Source organism: Cetorhinus maximus, unplaced genomic scaffold (assembly GCF_964194155.1).
Source record: "Cetorhinus maximus unplaced genomic scaffold, sCetMax3.hap1.1 HAP1_SCAFFOLD_487, whole genome shotgun sequence".
Lineage (NCBI taxonomy): Eukaryota > Metazoa > Chordata > Chondrichthyes > Lamniformes > Cetorhinidae > Cetorhinus > Cetorhinus maximus.
In genome coordinates, this window is record NW_027596429.1 from 145,426 (window position 1) to 163,404 (window position 17,979).

At 44.5% G+C, this 17,979-nt stretch overlaps 1 gene segment (V, D, J or C); it reads right to left on the reverse strand.

The window, feature by feature from the left end:
- The window catches only part of LOC144673826 (Ig heavy chain C region-like), a 52,167-nt gene extending 48,388 nt beyond the window's left edge, over positions 1-3,779 (reverse strand). Inside the window, 1 exon segment of the C gene segment in view lies at positions 3,527-3,779. Coding sequence covers positions 3,527-3,779 — 253 coding nt within the window.
- Between the last annotated feature and the right edge of the window lie 14,200 nt (positions 3,780-17,979).

Consider the following 17,979-nt stretch of genomic DNA (forward strand, 5'->3'; position numbering starts at 1 on the left):
CATGGAGTAGTGCAGCAACAACTAAAACAAAGCTTAGTGCTGTATATAGGGACCATTACTCCAGCGCAGAAAGAACTGGGACTTTGCCGTATGTAATACAAAAAGAGACATGGTATAGTTCCAGAACAACTGAGATGGGGCCAGGCACTGATATGACTGAGGTAGGAAATGGTTTAATATTATGATAGGATCCACTTGGATATAAACCGAGACAGGGTCAGGTGCAGTAATACTGAGACAGGGCGGAGTGCACAAATTATTGCTACAACATCTTCAATAATAGAACAGGAAACTGGGTCAAGTTCAGAAATTACTGAGACAAGGTCCAGCGTATTAGTAATAGACGTGGCCTTGTGTAATATAATCACAGGCATGGTCTGCACTGAATACTAAAATCTATTTCAATATAAACACATGCAGGGAAACGTCCAGCGGAATGTCAGCAGAGACATGACATAGTTTGACATGAACAGAGAGATGATCTAGTGTAACGTAAATAGAAATGTGATCTGGTGGATTATAAAGTGAGGCAGTGCAGGGTGCAGCAACAGATGAGACAGTAGCGTGTGTAATTTGAACAGAGACATGGACTGACGGAGTAATAAAGGAGACAGAATCTAGTGCAAGGAAACTGACACAGGGTCTAGTGCAGTTTAACTTGATAAAGGACCTTGTGCAATATAAATTAAAATAAGACCTAGTGCAATCAGTCCTAACCAAGTACCTAGATTAATATCAATAGAAACATGGACAAGTGCAGCAATGAGAGAGACTTGGCATAGTACAATAGTAACAGAGAAAGGACATTGTGTGATATAAACAGAGAAATTGATATGCGCAGCATTAACTGTGCCATTGTCAAGTTTAGTATAAACGTGGCAGAGTAAAAAGTGAGACACAGCCTCGTGTGATGCAAACATGAGCATTTTCTGTTTTAGTATTAAAAGGGACAGGGCCTAGTTCAGTAACAATTGAGACATGACCTAATGTCATGTTAGCCGAGAGATGATTCAGTGCAGTCGTAACTGAGAGAAGGTTTAATATAATACAAAGAGGGCCCGGATCAGGTATATCAACAACAGAGATTGGGCTGAGTAAGGAAACAAATAGACATGATCTGCTGTAAAATGATCAGAAATATGACCCTGTGATATGATCAGAGACGGAGTCTAGTTTAATTTGAACAGAGCCCATTGCGGTAACAATTGACACAATGATTGTTTAATGTAAAGCAACCTCGGCTTCGTTGCCATCTGCTGGACAAAAGCTGCTATAGTCAATGCCGTGTAAATGCCAATTTCAGTTTAGGCTTATGATATAAAACATTGAATCGTGGAATGCTTGCAGCACAGAAGGAGGCCTGTAAAGTTTAGGACATTTTGAGATATAAAACCATTTTAGTTAATATATCTTCGTTCCAAATTCTTGATTTATATTAATGGAGTATTTTATTGTGCCTGACCTAAACAGTTCCCAATAAGTGGTATTTATGGATCAAGTAAAATTTATGAAGCAATATTATCAGGAAGGGAGCTCCAAAGACTCACGACCCAGAGAGAGAGAGAGAAATCGCCTCATCTACGTTTCAAAGGAGCAGCGCCTTATGTTTAAACAGTGATCCCTGGTTCCAGATTCTCCCATAAGACAAAACATCCTCTGTACACCCTCGCTGTCAAGGACCCCCAGAATCTTACATGTTTCAACCAAGTCGCCTGTTACTCTTCTAAACTCCAGCCTAGCCTGTCTAATCTTTCCTCATAAAACAAACTGCCCACTCCAGGTGTGAGTCTGGTAAACTTTCTCTGAACTGATTCTAATGCATTTACATCCTTTCACAAATAAGACGACCAAAACTGCACACAGTACTCCAGATGTGGTCTCACTAGTGCTGTGTATAACCGAAGCATAGCATCCCTACTTTTTAATTCAATTCCCCTTGCAATAAATGATAACTTTCTATTTACTAATTACTTGCTGTACCTGCAATCTTGCCTTTTGTGATTCACAAAGTAAGACATCCAGATCACTGAATCTCAGAGCTCTGCAATCTCTCACCATTTAGATAATATGTTTCTCTTATATTCTTCCTGCCAAAATGGACAATTTCAAATTTATAATATTATACTCCGTAAGTCAGACCTTTGCCCACTCATTTTACCTATCTATGTCTTTTTGTAGCCTCCTTATGTCCTCTTCACAAATTACTTTCCTACCTATCTTTGTGTCATCAGCAAATTTGGCAACCATTCCTTCCATTCCTTCATGCAACTCATTTATATAAATTGTAAAGAGTTGAGGTCTAGCACTGAGTCCTTTGGCACACTGCTCGTTACACCTTGCCAACCTGAAAATTCCATTTATGCCTGCTCTCTGCTTCCTGTTAGCCAGCCAATCTTCTATCCATACTAATATGTTACCTTATATACCATGGGCTTTTGTCCCCCGTAATAATCTTTAATGTGACACTTTATCAAATGCCTTCTGCCAACCTTACTACAGTATATCCATCGGTTCCCATTTATCCACAGGCCATGTTACTTGCTCAAAATCATGCTGGCTCTCCCTGATTACCTTGAACTTATCAAAGTTATCTGCTACAGCTTTTTTTCATAGTAGCTTCTAATATTTTCCCCATAACAGATGTCAACCTAACTGGCCTGCAGTTTCCCACTTCCTGTCTCCTTCCCTTTTCTATCCCAAACTAAAGGGACCTCCGCTGAATCTAGTGAGCTTGGAAAAACATTAAAGCAATGCATCAACTATCTCACTAGCCACCTCTTTTCAGACCCCAGGGTGAAGTCCATCAGGACCCGGGCAGTTGTCAGCCCGCAGCTCCAACTATTTACTCAGTACCACTTCACTGGTGATTGTAATTTTCCTGACTACCTCCCTACCTTCCATTTCCTGACTTACAGCTCCCTCTGGAATATTAATTGTATCCTCTATAGTAACTACTGATGCAAAGTACCTGTTCGATTCATCTGCCATTTCCGTGGTTTCCATTATCAATTCTTCTGACTCACTTTCTCTGGTGCGAACGATCACTTTGGTAACTCGTTTCTTTACAGAAAAAATATTCATAGAAGCTCTTACCATCTCTTTTTATATTTGTGGCTAACTTTCTTTTGTATTTTATTTTATTCCGCTCCTTATTTAACATTTAGTCATCTGAAGCTGTTCCTTCTCTTCTGCCCAATCTACTGGCATTCCACCTAACATTGCACAATCATATATTTATTTTCTTTAAGTTTGGTACTATCATTCACCTTTCCAGTTAACCACGGATGGTGTGTCATCCCCTGGACATTTTCTTTACTCGCTGGAATGTATCTATCCTGTGTATCTTGATATATGCCCTAAAATGTTTACCATTACTTCTCTTTTGACCAATCCCTTAACTTAATTTGCCAATTCACTTCAGTTAGTTCTGCTTTCATGCCCTCATAATTGCCCTCATTCAGTCTTAAAAACATCGTCTCGGACCCACTCCGTTCTCCCTCAAACAGAATGTAAAATTCAATCATACGATGGTCACTACTACCGAGGGCCGTCTTCACCATGAGGTCATTAATTAAACCTATCTCGTTGGACAATACCAGGTCTGGTATAGCCTGCTCTCTAGTTTCCTCGAAAACTAGGAAACAATCCCGGAAGCATTCTATCAGTTCCTCATCTGGGCTACCTTTGCCCATCTGACATTTCCCATCCATACGTAGTTTTAAATCTCCCATGATTATGGTCGTGCCTTTCCGACAAGTTCCCATTATTTCTTCCTTCATGCTACCGTGTGGTTACTATTAGGAGGCCTGCACACGACTCCTACAAGCGATTTCTTTACTTTCCCATTTTTCATCCCTATCCAAACCGTTTCCACATCCTGGTTTCATGAGTTTGGGTCATCCCTCTCTATTCCGCTAAACCACCATTAACTAGCAGATCCACCCCTCCACCATTTCTTCTGTTCATGTCCTTCCAAAATTCCCTTTGATATTCAAGTCCCAATCCATGTCCTCCTGCAGCCAGGTCTGCAATGGCTATCAAATCGTACTTCTGTATTTGTGGATGTGCTTTTATTTGGAAAGAATCAAAATTAACCTCTTTCATTGGGTTGGGGTGAGCGTCATTTGGTGTCACCCCCTCTGTACCTAAGGCCATGCACACTGAAGACAAATCTGCATCTCTTATTCCCTGGGCCCCCGGATGTATATTCAATTGTGAGCAAATAACACACCCTTGTAAATACAGAGCTATTGCAAACAATGTTACATCTTCTTAACAAAAATACAACTTATCGAATATAGCCACGTCAACACTTGTTTTAGCACCATACCAGTGATACGATACATTAATAGTAAATGTTAATATAACTTCCTACAGTTATGTCAAGACAAAGGCTGCCCTCCAATACATATCTTCTGCTCTACGGACATGGTTAATCAATTGAACCAAGTCATAGATCGTTTAGTTTTAAGATGAGGTGTCGTATTAAGTTAAAGCTGCTGAATTCACCTTTTTTGTTTATCCGTTTGAAACTGACAATGAATCCCTCAATTGCACAATTCACATAAAACAAATATAATTCATTGATCCTAGGCTTCTCGGTACCTTAGAGTAATTAAGGCAATAACACCAGTTCCTGCTCCCAGCCTAAAATCCACATAGCCTCAGTAGCAGAAACTCAAACTGAGCTGTAAAGATAACATAAATATTATTTCATATCAACATAAAACCCTATAATATTCCATTCGTTCTTACTGTTCTTGTACTGTGAAGGAATAGTTCATCTCCTGCCACCCTCTGTCTGCTCCCCGTAGGCCAGATGTTTTCCTCCTTTTCATATAATTATCCAAATCCATTTTGAATGATTCGATTGTCAGGGCCTCCACCACATTCTCAGGCAGTCCATTCAAGGTCCTATCCACTCGCTGCATGAGCAAAAGCATTTCCTCGTGTCGCTAATGCTTATTTTCCCAATTACCTTAAATCTGTGCCCCGTGGTTCTCGATCCTTCCACCAATTGGACCGTTTTCTACTTTCAACTCTGTCCAGACACATCAAGATTTTGAATACATCTACAAATTCTGCCTCAACCTTTTCTTCTCTATGGAAAACACTCCCAATTTCTCTAATCTACCAGTTTAACTGAAGGTCCCCATCCCTGGAACCATTCTCGTGAATCTTTCCTGCTCTCTCACTGATACGTTCACACTTTTCCTAAAGTGTGGTGCCCAGAACTGGACGCAGATGCTCATGTTGAGACTTTAACAGTGTTCGAAAAACTCTTTGCTTTCAACTCTGTGCCCCCATTTATAAAGCCTCAGATACCATATGCTTTATTAACCAGCCTGTCAGCACTAACAACAGAGATAGTGCATCGTGTTATATAAACAGAACATGGACTTGTGCAGCATTAACGGTTACTTCCTCTAGCTTCATATAAACATGGCAGGGTCAACTCAAGTAATAACTGAGGGAAAGCCTCGTGTAATGCAAACTGGCACATGTTCCAGTTTAGTCCAAAGGGAGACATTGTACAACGCATTAACAATTGGGACATGATTTTTTGTCATATTAGCTGAGGCATGGTTCCGTGCAGTAATAACTGAGAGTGTCTCACAGAACAGAAAGAGGGCCTTGGTTGAGTATGCTAACAGCAGAGATTAGGCCGAATACAGAAATAAGTGAGACATGACCTCCTCTAATCTAATCAATGACACGACCTAGTGCTATTTAAACAGGCACGGGGTCTAGTTTGATATGAGTGGAGACAGGACTAATGCAGCAACCATTGAGAAATGCCTGCCTCACGCAATTTGAGCAATCACGGTTTCGGTGCCATCTGCTGGACAAACCTTGCTATTGCAGATGCTGTGGAAATGCTGATTTAATTTACTGTTTCAGACATCAATCATAGAATCGAAGAATTCTTACAGAAAAGAAGGAGGCCATTTTTCTGGCCCGTGCTAACCCTCTAAAGGAGCAATTGACCTAGTTCCACTCTTTCCCCCCTAGTCCAGCATTTTTCCCCTTTTCCGAAAATGATGCCATTTATTTTTGAAAGCATCAATTGACTCTGCCTCCACCACACACTCAGCCTGTCCACTCCAAATCCTAACCACTCACTGCGCGAAAAAAAGTTTATTTTTAAATGTCGCCGTTGCTTCTTTTCCTGATTATCTTAAATCTGTGCCCAGTTGTTCTCGAACCTTCCACCATCGGGAACACTTTCTCCCTGCCTACTATGTCCTGACCGTCATGATTCAGGACAACTTTAACAAATCTCCTTTCAAATAAGGAATGGCAAGAGAAGAGAACGCTAATATATTTGTGTTGTGGATACAAAATAATAACATATATGGTGTGTGAAAATGAGATCCAGTGAGGGCATCACAACTGATGCTAGGCGGTCTGTAATTGCGGTAAATATGCACTTTTGTTTCATCTTCTATGATAGAGGGAACAGTTAACATATACATTTGATCCGCAAATGAGACCATTGGACTTTCAGTAGTAAATTGCTACATTTATCACATTATTAGCAGCATGTTTGATGAAGAGTTGTGGAAATTCAGCTGAGTCAATCCACGGCCCAGATACGATGCATCCGAGGATTTTTATGGAAATAAGCTAGAAACTAGCAGGTTCTCAGTCATAAAGCTATGTAAAATGATTGAATTCCGCAAAGACGCCTGGCGAGCAGATAAAATAAATGCATCGTTTATTGTACTCTGGTAAAATGTTCGCAAAAGTGATTCAGGAAACTACAGACCATGAGTTACCCCTCGTAAACCCATATGAACGGAAAGTTTGTGGGGCATGTGGAGAGAAGGAGAACCTTTCATTGTAGCCAGTAAGTGTCCATGAAGGAAAGGACTTGCTTATCTAGCTGACTGATCACTTTGAACGTGAGCAAACCGAGCTTCATAGGGGCAAGAGAAAGTGGATGTGATGCATTTGGATTCCTGTCAGCTTTCTAAACAGTTCCTCTGGAAAGGATGGGATTCTGGAAGAAATATCGCCACAATAAGAGGGGGAAATGCAAGGGAATCGGAATTAGTCGATTGATAGATTCCAGATTGTAATGATACACGGATTGTATTCGGACAGGAAGAATATTAACGGTGAGATCTCACATTGTTCTGTTTCATTCCTCATTAGTTTAAGATGATAATAAATGAAGCCAGAAGATCAATGCTTACAGCTGCAGTGGGGGGGAAAGGCTAACAAAGATCATAGGTGCACATCTGATCAGGGTAAGCTATGGGCGGATTTAAATACTTGAAAAATAAGCAGAAAGGCAATGGATAGCATTGCTCGGAGAGGAATTCAAAATTTGTCACATGCAGATAAGGAATGAGGGAAGGAAATATCACATATGGAAAAAAAATAACCTGTATGGAAAAAGAAAAAAAAAACTGTGGTTTCTGACTGACAAGAAAAGCAAATGAGGCCCTGGGACGGACACAGATTCCCTCTCTCCACGCTTCCTGACTCCTTCCCCGGCATAGTGCCAGCCTTGCCTGCTTCCAGCCTGCCTCTAATGGACCTGGAAAGTTCAGGTTAATATTCCACTGGGTGTTCGATCTATGGAGCAGACTCTCGAAAGCAGGGAAGCCGTTAACATTGATTCTTACAGGAACACAAGAATAGGAGCAGGAGTAGGCGGCATGGCCCGTCGAGCTACTCTGTCATTCAGAACTTGGGCTTCAACTCCATGTTTCCGCCCTTTGCCCATATCCCTTAAATCCCCGAGATACTGTAACTCTGCCTATCCAGAACTTAAGTGGATGGAGAATCCAGAGCTCTCTGGGGTAGAGAATTCTAAAGGTTCACAACCCTTTGAGTGAAGTAATTTCTCCTCATCTCAGACAAAAATGTTCGGCCCCTTATCCTGAGACCATTCCCCGTGTTTTAGATTCTCTGACCAGGCTGTAAAGATATGAAAATAAATTCTCTCCCATATATTGTTTGTGTTTGATATGTATAATTTCCCCCCTAGGACAAAGAATGTGAGAAATGGAGAACATTGTCTTCCAGACATAAGTGGTAAAAAAGCTTTAACAAGATCGAATGTGTCGGGTTGAACATTGACAATGTCTTGCAGAGGAATTACATAGCACAGCAAAGTTTAACTACTCCCATTCTGAAAGAGATTAGAGTCTGATAACTGTATCAAATGTGCACATTGCAATCTGAAATAACTCCCAACAACCAGCTCCAGCCAATACCTCCAATGGGGAATGATGAGAGAGTTCATGTACAGGGTCAGGTGGTAAAAGAGCGAACCCTGCTGCAAACTTCAATCCGATACAGTATTGTTCCATATTTACAATTCATCAATATGTTTTGAAATGCAGCCATGCAGTAACTGAACTTCTCTGAGACTAGCAAACAGCTCCGCCTGTAGTGGCGGTGAGGTGCCAGCAGAGGGTAGGGTTGTATCACTTTAATCACAAAACAATGTAACGGGTTTGAGACGAGGCTTTCACCCTTTTAATTCATTCATGCAGTACTCTTTGCCACTGAATAAATTCAATAATCTAAAATTCTTCAGCTGGAATACTTGCGTCATGTATCATAAATGCATCGTCAGCATCCTGGAGGTTACCATTGACCAGAAACTAAACTGGGCTAGCCATATAAATACTGTGGCCACAAGTGCAGGTCAGAGAGGCTGGGAATTGTGCGATGAGTAACTCACCTCCTAACTCCCCAAAGTCTAAACCATCTAAAGGCACAAGTCAGGATTGTGATGGTACTCTCCTCTTGCCTGGATTTGTGCAGCTCCTAAACACAAACTCAAGAAGATTGACACCAAAGCATCCCACTTGATTGGCACCCCATCCACAAACATTCACTCCCTCCACCACCGACGCACAGTAGCAGCAGTGTGTACCATCTACAAGGTGCACTGCAGGAATTCATCAAGTCTCCTTCGACAGCACCTTCCAAACCCATGACCACTACCATCTAGAAGGACAAGGGCAGCAGACACATGGGAGCACCACCACCTGGAAGTACCCCTCCAAGTCACTCACCATCCTGACTTGGAAATATATTGCCGTTCCTTCACATGCTTCCTCCACTTTCTCGCTTTATTTGAAATGAATATTCATAAATCCATTTGTGTGGGAAGTTACTGAATAACAGCAGAAATAGCAAAGTTTGGGCAAGATTTCCTTGTAGCCAAAGGGCACAAAGCAGAACGATGTCAGTGATATAAGTAGACGCAGGAGGAGAGGGAGTCTAAGTTGTCTTAAACCATCAAACCTTCAGTTGGAAGCTAATTTCGTTCAAAACGTATGCTATAGAAACACCCTAGTCGTTCAGATTCGGTGCTTGCACCGCCTGGGTTCTATTCCCTGTCTCGATGTTGTGCAAAATGCCATAACCAGCACCCAAATCATGGTTTGGAAAAGAGTCATATTAAGCTTGAAACCGTCACTCTGTTTCTCCCTTCACATTTGCTGTCAGGCCTGCTGAGAACTTCCAGCGCTTTCTGTTTTTATTATAACATGAATTATTGTCTTTATCATACACATGATCACAAGAAATAGGAGCAGGAGAAGGCCACACGGCTCATCGATCTTGTTCCATCATTCAATTCAATCATGGCTGATCTTGGGCTTCAACTCCATTATCCGGCCCGTTACCCATATCCCTTAATTCCCCGAGAGAGCAGAAACCTGTCCATCCCAGCCTTAAATGTATTCAATAATGGAGCATCCACAACCCTCTGGGTGGAGAATTCAAAGATCCACAACCCTTTGGGTGAAGTAATTTCTCCTCATTTCAGCCCTAAATTATTGGCCCTTTATCCTGAGACTGTACCCCAGTGTTTTAGACTCCCTGACCAGCGGAAACAGTCCCTGTGTCCACCCTATCAAGCCCCCTCAGAATTTTGTCGGTTTCAAAGAGGTTGCCTTTCATTCTTCTAAACTCCAGAGAATAGAAGCCCAATTTATTCAGCCTCTCATCATAGGACAACCACTGCATCCCAGAGACCAATTTAGTGAACATTCTCTGTATCGTCTCCACTGCCAGTATATGGAGACGAAAACAGCACACGGAATTCTCGATACCGTCTCACCGAAACAGACTTATTTATCCTTGCTTTATGACAATCCCCTTGCCATCGGTCTTCCTAATTGTTTGTTGTACCTGCATGCTCACTTTCTCCGTTGCTTGCACAAGTCTCTCTGAACATCAGCACTTACACATTTCAAAAGTATTCTGCTGTTCTAATTTTTACGACCAAGTGAACCTGTCTACATTGCAATCTATCTGAAATCTTGTTGGCCACTCACATAACCTTCTGATGCCCTTTTACAGTGCTCTCCTCAAAGGTGACCTTCCCACCAAATTTCATACATTTTATTCCCAGGCCCCAGTGAGAGTTGAACTCACGACTCCTGGTTTACTAGACCAGTGCTCTAACCACACAGCTACGGAGCCACTTGCTATAACTTAATCATAGTAATTCTCCTAGTGGAACGGGGAACAGGGCAACGTTCCGCATCGATGATATTAGATAGACCTGGAAATGTCTGAGATGGGGAACAGATAATTAAAAGATGCGACATGAAAACGGCAGAATTTGATGTGCTTTCAGTGATGAATGTCTGCCGTGGTTATGTGAGAGATTTTACTGCTGCCTGTTTACACTGACACAAATATCACTCCTGACCAATCAATCTCTTTGAAAGCAGCGCGCCAGGCCGAATGGCCTCTTTCTTTGCTGGAACTGTCTATAATGTTATTTTTCCCAGCATCATTTCCCAGTCATTCCGACATTTTATTACACGCTTGGGGGAATATACTTTCTTACGTTCTCGCTTTTGAAGTCAAGACACTGAGCAATTTCAAAATTTTTCATTAATTCCAGCACAGGGTTTGGAACCAGACCAGTTGAACACACTTTATTGGTGACAACCCTTCACTGCAGCTCACCCCTTAAAAACAGTGGCTGTCATTGCCCGAAGATGTCATTTATGATAAATTCTGTAGGAGAAACTTATCTCTGGTGAAAGTATCCTAAAAAGGGCAAATGCGGTGGAGATAAAGCACGTTTCAAGGGTTGGAAACAGCTTTCCTCGTGATGTCGAGGTGAGGATTCGGCCCTTTCACCGCTGTGGCCCGGACTCGATTCCCGGCCAGGCAATGAAGGTTTATTGATCTGGTACAAACTGTTAAAACAAGCCTGATTTACTTATTGATTGTAAACCGAAACGCACAACAGCTCCGCCCGAATCAGTGGAGTGAGAGTTGAAGTTTCACATCAGAGCTACAAATATCACACGTGGAATAGTTTCGAGAAGAAATACAGTTCCTAATGTCCGAGGGGTATCAGTTTGGAGTATTTGTATTCACACATTCATTCTCTCGATGTGTTAATTGCCTTAACCACTCGACCACAAGGACTCGGTGTCTGTCTATTTAAATCAAAAACAGAATTACCTGGAAAAACTCAGCAGGTCTGGCAGCATCGGCGGAGAAGAAATCAGTTAACGTTTCGAGCCTTCATGGCCCTTCGGCAGAACTGAAGCATAGTTAGAAGAAGGGAGAAATATCAATTGGTTTAAGGTGGGTGTGGGGTGGGGGGGGGTGGTGGTGGTGGGAGAGAGAGACATTGAGGGTGTGGTGATTGTGGAGATGAGCAGATAATCAAAATATGTCACAGACAGAAGGGTCAAAGAGGTGTTATGTCTGAGAAAAGTGCTAAATAAGAATGGAAGACAGGATATTCAAAGTACATATCTAGTGGGGGTGGGGTGGAAAGGTTAACAAGGTTTTAGTTTTAGATTTAAAAATAATGGAAATAGGTGGGGAAAGAAGAATCTATATAAATATAGAAAAAAAAGCGGGTGGGGGGGGTGGGAGGAAGAAACGGGGTGGGGGTGGGGATGGGGGGAGGGGGAGTTTAAGATCTAAAGTTGTTGAATTCAATATTCAGCCCAGAAGGCTGTAAAGTGCCTAGTCGGAAGATGAGGTGCTGTTCCTCCAGTTTGCGTTGGGCTTCACTGGAACAATGCAGCAAGCCAAGGACGGACATGTGGGCAAGAGAACAGGGTGGAGTGTTAAAATGGCAAGAGACAGGGAGGTTTGGGTCTTTCTTGCGGACAGACCGCAGGTGTTCTGCAAAGCGGTCGCCCAGTTTGCGTTTGGTCTCTCCAATGTAGAGGAGACCGCATTGGGAGCAACGAATGCAGTAGACTAAGTTAGGGGAAATACAAGTGAAATGCTGCTTCACTTGAAAGGAGTGTTTGGGCCCTAGGACGGTGAGGAGAGAGGAAGTGAAGGGGCAGGTGTTGCATCTTCTGCGTGGGCATGGGGAGGTGCCATAGGTGGGGGTTGAGGAGTAGGGGGTGATGGAGGAGTGGACCAGCGTGTCCCGGAGGGAACGATCCCTACGGAATGCTGCCGGGGGGGTGAAGGGAAGATGTGTTTGGTGGTGGCATCATGCTGGAGTTGGCGGAAATGGTGGAGGATGATCCTTTGAATGCGGAGGCTGGTGGGATGATAAGTGAGGACAAGGGGGACCTTATCATGTTTCTGGGAGGGAGGAGAAGGCGTGAGGGCGGATGCGCGGGATATGGGCCGGACACGGTTGAGGGCACTGTCAACAACCGTGGGTGGAAAACCTCGGTTAAGGAAGAAGGAGGACATGTCAGTGGAGCTGTTTTTGAAGGTAGCGTCATCAGAACAGATGCGACGGAGGCGAAGGAACTGAGAGAATGGGATGGAGTCCTTACAGGAAGCGGGGTGTGAGGAGCTGTAGTCGAGGTAGCTGTGGGAGTCGGTAGGCTTGTAGTGGATATTGGTGGACAGTCTATCATCAGAAATTGAGACAGAGAGGTCAAGGAAAGGAAGAGAACTGTCAGAGATGGACCATGTGAAGATGATGGAGGGGTGGAGATTGGAAGCAAAATTAATAAATTTTTCCAGGTCCCGACGAGAGCATGAAGCAGCACCGAAGTAATCATCGATGTACCGGAGAAAGAGTTGTGGGAGGGGGCCGGAGTAGGAATGGAACAAGGAATGTTCCACATACCCCATAAAGAGACAGGCATAGCTGGGGCCCATGCGGGTACCCATAGCCACACCTTTTATTTGGAGGAAGTGAGAGGAGTTAAAGTAGAAATTGTTCAGTGTGAGAACAAGTCCAGCCAGACGGAGGAGAGTAGTGGTGGATGGGGATTGTTCGGGCCTCTGTTCAAGGAAGAAGCTAAGAGCCCTTAGACCATCCTGGTGGGGGATGGAGGTGTAGAGGGATTGGACATCCATGATGAAGAGGAAGCGGTTGGGGCCAGGGAACTGGAAATTGTTGATGTGACGTAAGGTGTCAGAGGAATCACGGATGTAGGTGGGAAGGGACTGGACAAGGGGAGAGAGAAGGGAGTCAAGATAACGAGAAATGAGTTCCGTGGGGCAGGAACAGGCTGACACGATCGGTCTGCCAGGACAGTTCTGTTTGTGGATTTTGGGTAGGAGGTAGAAGTGGGCCGTCCGAGGTTGGGTGACTATCAGGTTTGAAGCTGTGGGAGGAAGATCTGCAGAGGAGATGAGGTCAGTGAAAGTCCTGGAAACAATGGCTTGATGTTCTGTGGTGGGGTCATGGTCCAGGGAGAGGCAGGAGGAAGTGTCTGCGAGTTGATGCTCAGCCTCCGCGAGGTAGAGGTCAGTGCGCCAGACAACAACAGCACCACCCTTGTCAGCGGGTTTGATGACAATGTTGGGGTTGGACCTGAGAGAACGGAGTGCAGTAAGTTCAGAGAGAGACAGATTAGAATGGGTGAGAGGAGCAGAGAAATTGAGACGGCTAATGTCACGCCGACAGTTCTCAATGAAAAGATCAAGAGAAGGTAAGAATCCAGAGGGAGGGGTCCAGGTGGAGGGAGAATATTGGAGGTGGGTAAAAGGATCCGTTGAACGGGGCGAGGATTCCTGCACAAAGAAGTGAGCACGGAGACAAAGACGGCGGAAGAAGAGTTCAGCATCATGCTGAGCCCGAAATTCATTGAGATGAGGGCGTAAGGGTATGAAACTAAGTCCTTTGCTGAGCACTGAACGTTCAGCATCGGAGAGGGGAAGGTCAGGGGGTATAGTGAATACGCAGCTGGGGCTGGGATTGGAAGATCGGGTGGGGACGGAGGGACAAGCAGGGGTGGAGGGTCCCAGATGGGTGTTGGTGTCGATGAGTTGTTGGAGCTTGCGTTCCTTAACACTTGAGAGAAAGAGAATAAGTTTCTTGTTGAGGCGACGGATGAGGCAAAGAATAAAATTAAACTGGGGACACGCGCAGCTTTGAAAAAGGGTGCAGCGGTGCTGCTGGAGGGAGAGGTCGAGTGTGTTCATATGGCGGCGCATGGTACTGAGTGTGGATCTCAGAATGCGACGGGAACAGCAGTCCGAGAAACGTTTTATGTCCCGGAGATACCTCTAATCCTGGGTGGGTTCGAAACAAGAGGGATGGAATTTCAGTTGAAATCCACGTGGGGTAAGTCGGAGACGGAGACAGTCACTGAGAAAGGAAATATGGCTGTGAAAGCGGGTTTTAAAAAACTCCACCCCTCCATCATTTTCACGTGGTCCATCTCTGACATTTCTCTTCCCTACCTTGAACTCTCTGTCTCAATTTCTGATGATAGACTGTCCACCAATATCCATTACAAGCCTACCGACTCCCACAGCTACCTCGACTACAGCTCCTCACACCCCGCTTCCTGTAAGGACTCCATCCCATTCTCTCAGTTCCTTCGCCTCCGTCGCATCTGTTCTGATGACGCTACCTTCAAAAACAGCTTCTCTGACATGTCCTCCTTCTTCCTTAACCAAGGTTTTCCACCCACAGTCGTTGACAGGGCCCTCAACCGTGTCCAGCCCATATCCCGCGCATCCGCCCTCACGCCTTCTCCTCCCTCCCAGAAACATGATAGGGTCCCCCTTGTCCTCACTTATCACCCCACCAGCCTCCGCATTCAAAGGATCATCCTCCGCCATTTCCGCCAACTCCAGCATGATGCCGCCACCCCCCCTGGCAGCATTCCGTAGGGATCGTTCCCTCCGGGACACCCTGGTCCACTCCTCCATCACCCCCTACTCCTCAACCCCCACCTATGGTACCTCCCCATGCCCACGCAGAAGATGCAACACCTGCCCCTTCACTTCCTCTCTCCTCACCGTCCAAGGGCCCAAACACTCCTTTCAAGTGAAGCAGCATTTCACTTGCATTTCCCCTAACTTAGTCTACTGCATTCGTTGCTCCCAATGCGGTCTCCTCTACATTAGAGAGACCAAACGCAAACTGGGCGACCGCTTTGAAGAACACCTGCGGTCTGTCCGCAAGAAAGACCCAAACCTCCCTGTCGCTTGCCATTTTAACACTCCACCCTGTTCTCTTGCCCACATGTCTGTCCTTGGCTTGCTGCATTGTTCCAGTGAAGCCCAACGCAAACTGGAGGAACAGCACCTCATCTTCCAACTAGGCACTTTACAGCCTTCCGGACTGAATATTGAATTCAACAACTTTAGATCTTAAACTCCCCCTCCCCTCATCCCCACCCCGTTTCTTCCCCCTCCCCTTTTTTTCAATAATTTATATAGATTCTTCTTTTCCCACCTATTTCCATTATTTTTAAATCTAAAACTAAAACTTTGTTAGTCTTTCCACCCCACCCCCACTAGAGCTGTACATTGAGTATCCTGCCATCCATTCTTAATTAGCACTTTTCTTAGATAATATCACCACCTTCAACACCTCTTTGATCCTTTTGTCTGTGACATCTTTTGATTATCTGCTCCTATCACTGCTTATCCCTACAACCACCCCACCCTCAACTTCTCTCTCCTCCCGCCCCCACCTTAGAGCAGCTTATATTTCACCTCTCTCCTAACTATACTTCAGTTCTGCCGAAGGGTCATGAGGACTCGAAACGTCAACTGTTTTCTTCTCCACCGATGCTGCCAGACCTGCTGAGTTTTTCCAGGTAATTCTGTTTTTGTTTTGGATTTTCAGCATCCGCAGTAGCTTTTAGCTTTTTGTTTGAACCTTCTCCCTAACCTGTCCTAACCCTTCTGCTCGGTCATTTATTGAAACCAGGGACCCTCCTTGTTCCCTCCAGTGGTAACGATGACTTTCCCTGTCTGCCCTATTATTCCTTAATGTCAGCCCTTGAATTGTTTGTACATTGTTTCATCAGTAACAAATGTTGAAATGTCTGCTCCACACCCACAGGGTTTCATCTGTTTAAAGTCACAAACAGAAAGGTCCAGTTTTCTCCTGGAGTCTGAGACAATCTGTTTTCAGAATGATGCAGAGTTTCAGCCAATGAGGGAGATCCGGGCTCAGCCCCGCCCCTCATTCACTTTCATTGGCTGGAGGAGCAGCTGCTCCCACTCGGTCATCCAGCACTGCCTACTTCTCCTATTGGTCCGCAACTGCCGTCAATCAGCCGGGGATTTGTGTGCTGTCAGGTCAGTGTCGGGGGCGGGGTTTATAAACTCGCAGTGCGGCCCCAGTGCCGAATCTGAACCAATGAACATTCTCCAATCTCTCAATCCGCCGCTTCCGGCTTCTCTCCGGCACCAACCTCAAGCAAAGAGAGCAGGAGACTCCGAGCATGCGCATTCCACCCAGACAACCCGAGGCAGATAGGGCGGTTTCTCAGGCGCACGGGATTGTGGGTAATCTGGCCGCCATTACAATCCCAGTTTCAGTTTATTTCCGGACCTCACATTGAGTTCAACAACTTCAGCCCATGAACTCTCTCCTCCATCCTCACCTCTTTCTTTATACACTTTTTTCAATATTAATTTTCACTTTTTAATTGTTATTTTTTCCATTTATTTTTATTATTATTTTTAAAATTCATTTTCAATTTTATTCATCGTTTTATCCCCACCTTATAGCCTATTTTCGATCTTTTTTCCCACCACCTTCCCCTCCCGCCACCCCACCCCCACTAGAGCCATCTGTCAGTTGCTCATGTTTTTTTCCAGAGTGCTTACCCTTGTCCGACTATTATCACATTCTGCTTTCTACCCTTAATGTCACCATTAGCACCGCCTTTCGCCAGTACCATCATCGTCAACACCCTTTGACTTTTTGTTTATGACATCTTTTGCAATCTCTCTTTTAACTCCACGTATCGCTGGCCTTCAATGCAGCTTCACCTGCTCCACCCCCATTAAGCAGTATAAATTTCACCACATTTTTATTCTCTTCGCTCTGAAGAAGACTCATAAGGACTCGAAGCGTTAACTCTGTCTTTCTCTCCACAGATGCTGTCAGACCTCCTGGGTTTTTACAGCATTTTTGTTTTTGTTTCAGATTTCCAGCATCCACACTATTTTGCCTTTATCAGGTTTTTTTTGGAAGCAAAGTAAGATCAAGTGCACATCTCATTCAATGTAAATTTTCATTGGATCACCAGACTCTTTGAACTCCACCTCTTCTAACAATAAACCAAGAAGGACAAGGACAGCAGATAGATGGGAACACCACCACCTGGACGTTCCCCTCCAAGCCACTACCATCCTGACTTGGAAATGTATCGCCGTTCCTTCACTGTTGTCGGGTCAAAATTCTTGAACTCCTCCCTAACATCTCATGAATGAATAAAAATAAATTGTAAACACAAAGCTTCCAGCCGGGATTGAACCGGGGACTTTCTCATGTAAAGTAAAGGTGATAATCAGTGCACTAGGGAAATGAGTGTGAATCCCCCCCGGACAGAGGGGAACTGACCATCCATCTCTAGCTCTAATTCCCAAACAGAAAATGTTGCCAAGAATCAGGAAGTCAGGCTGAGTCTGTGGCCGCTCTCACCATTTGAAACGGTCACAATGCCCGGCTGATTGACGGCAGCGCCGGACCAATAGGAAGAGGGGGCAGCACTGGAGGACTGGCTGGTCCTCGAACCAATCGGAGTGAATGAGGGGCGTGGTCGGACTGGGAGTGAAGCATGCGCAGTGTGAGTA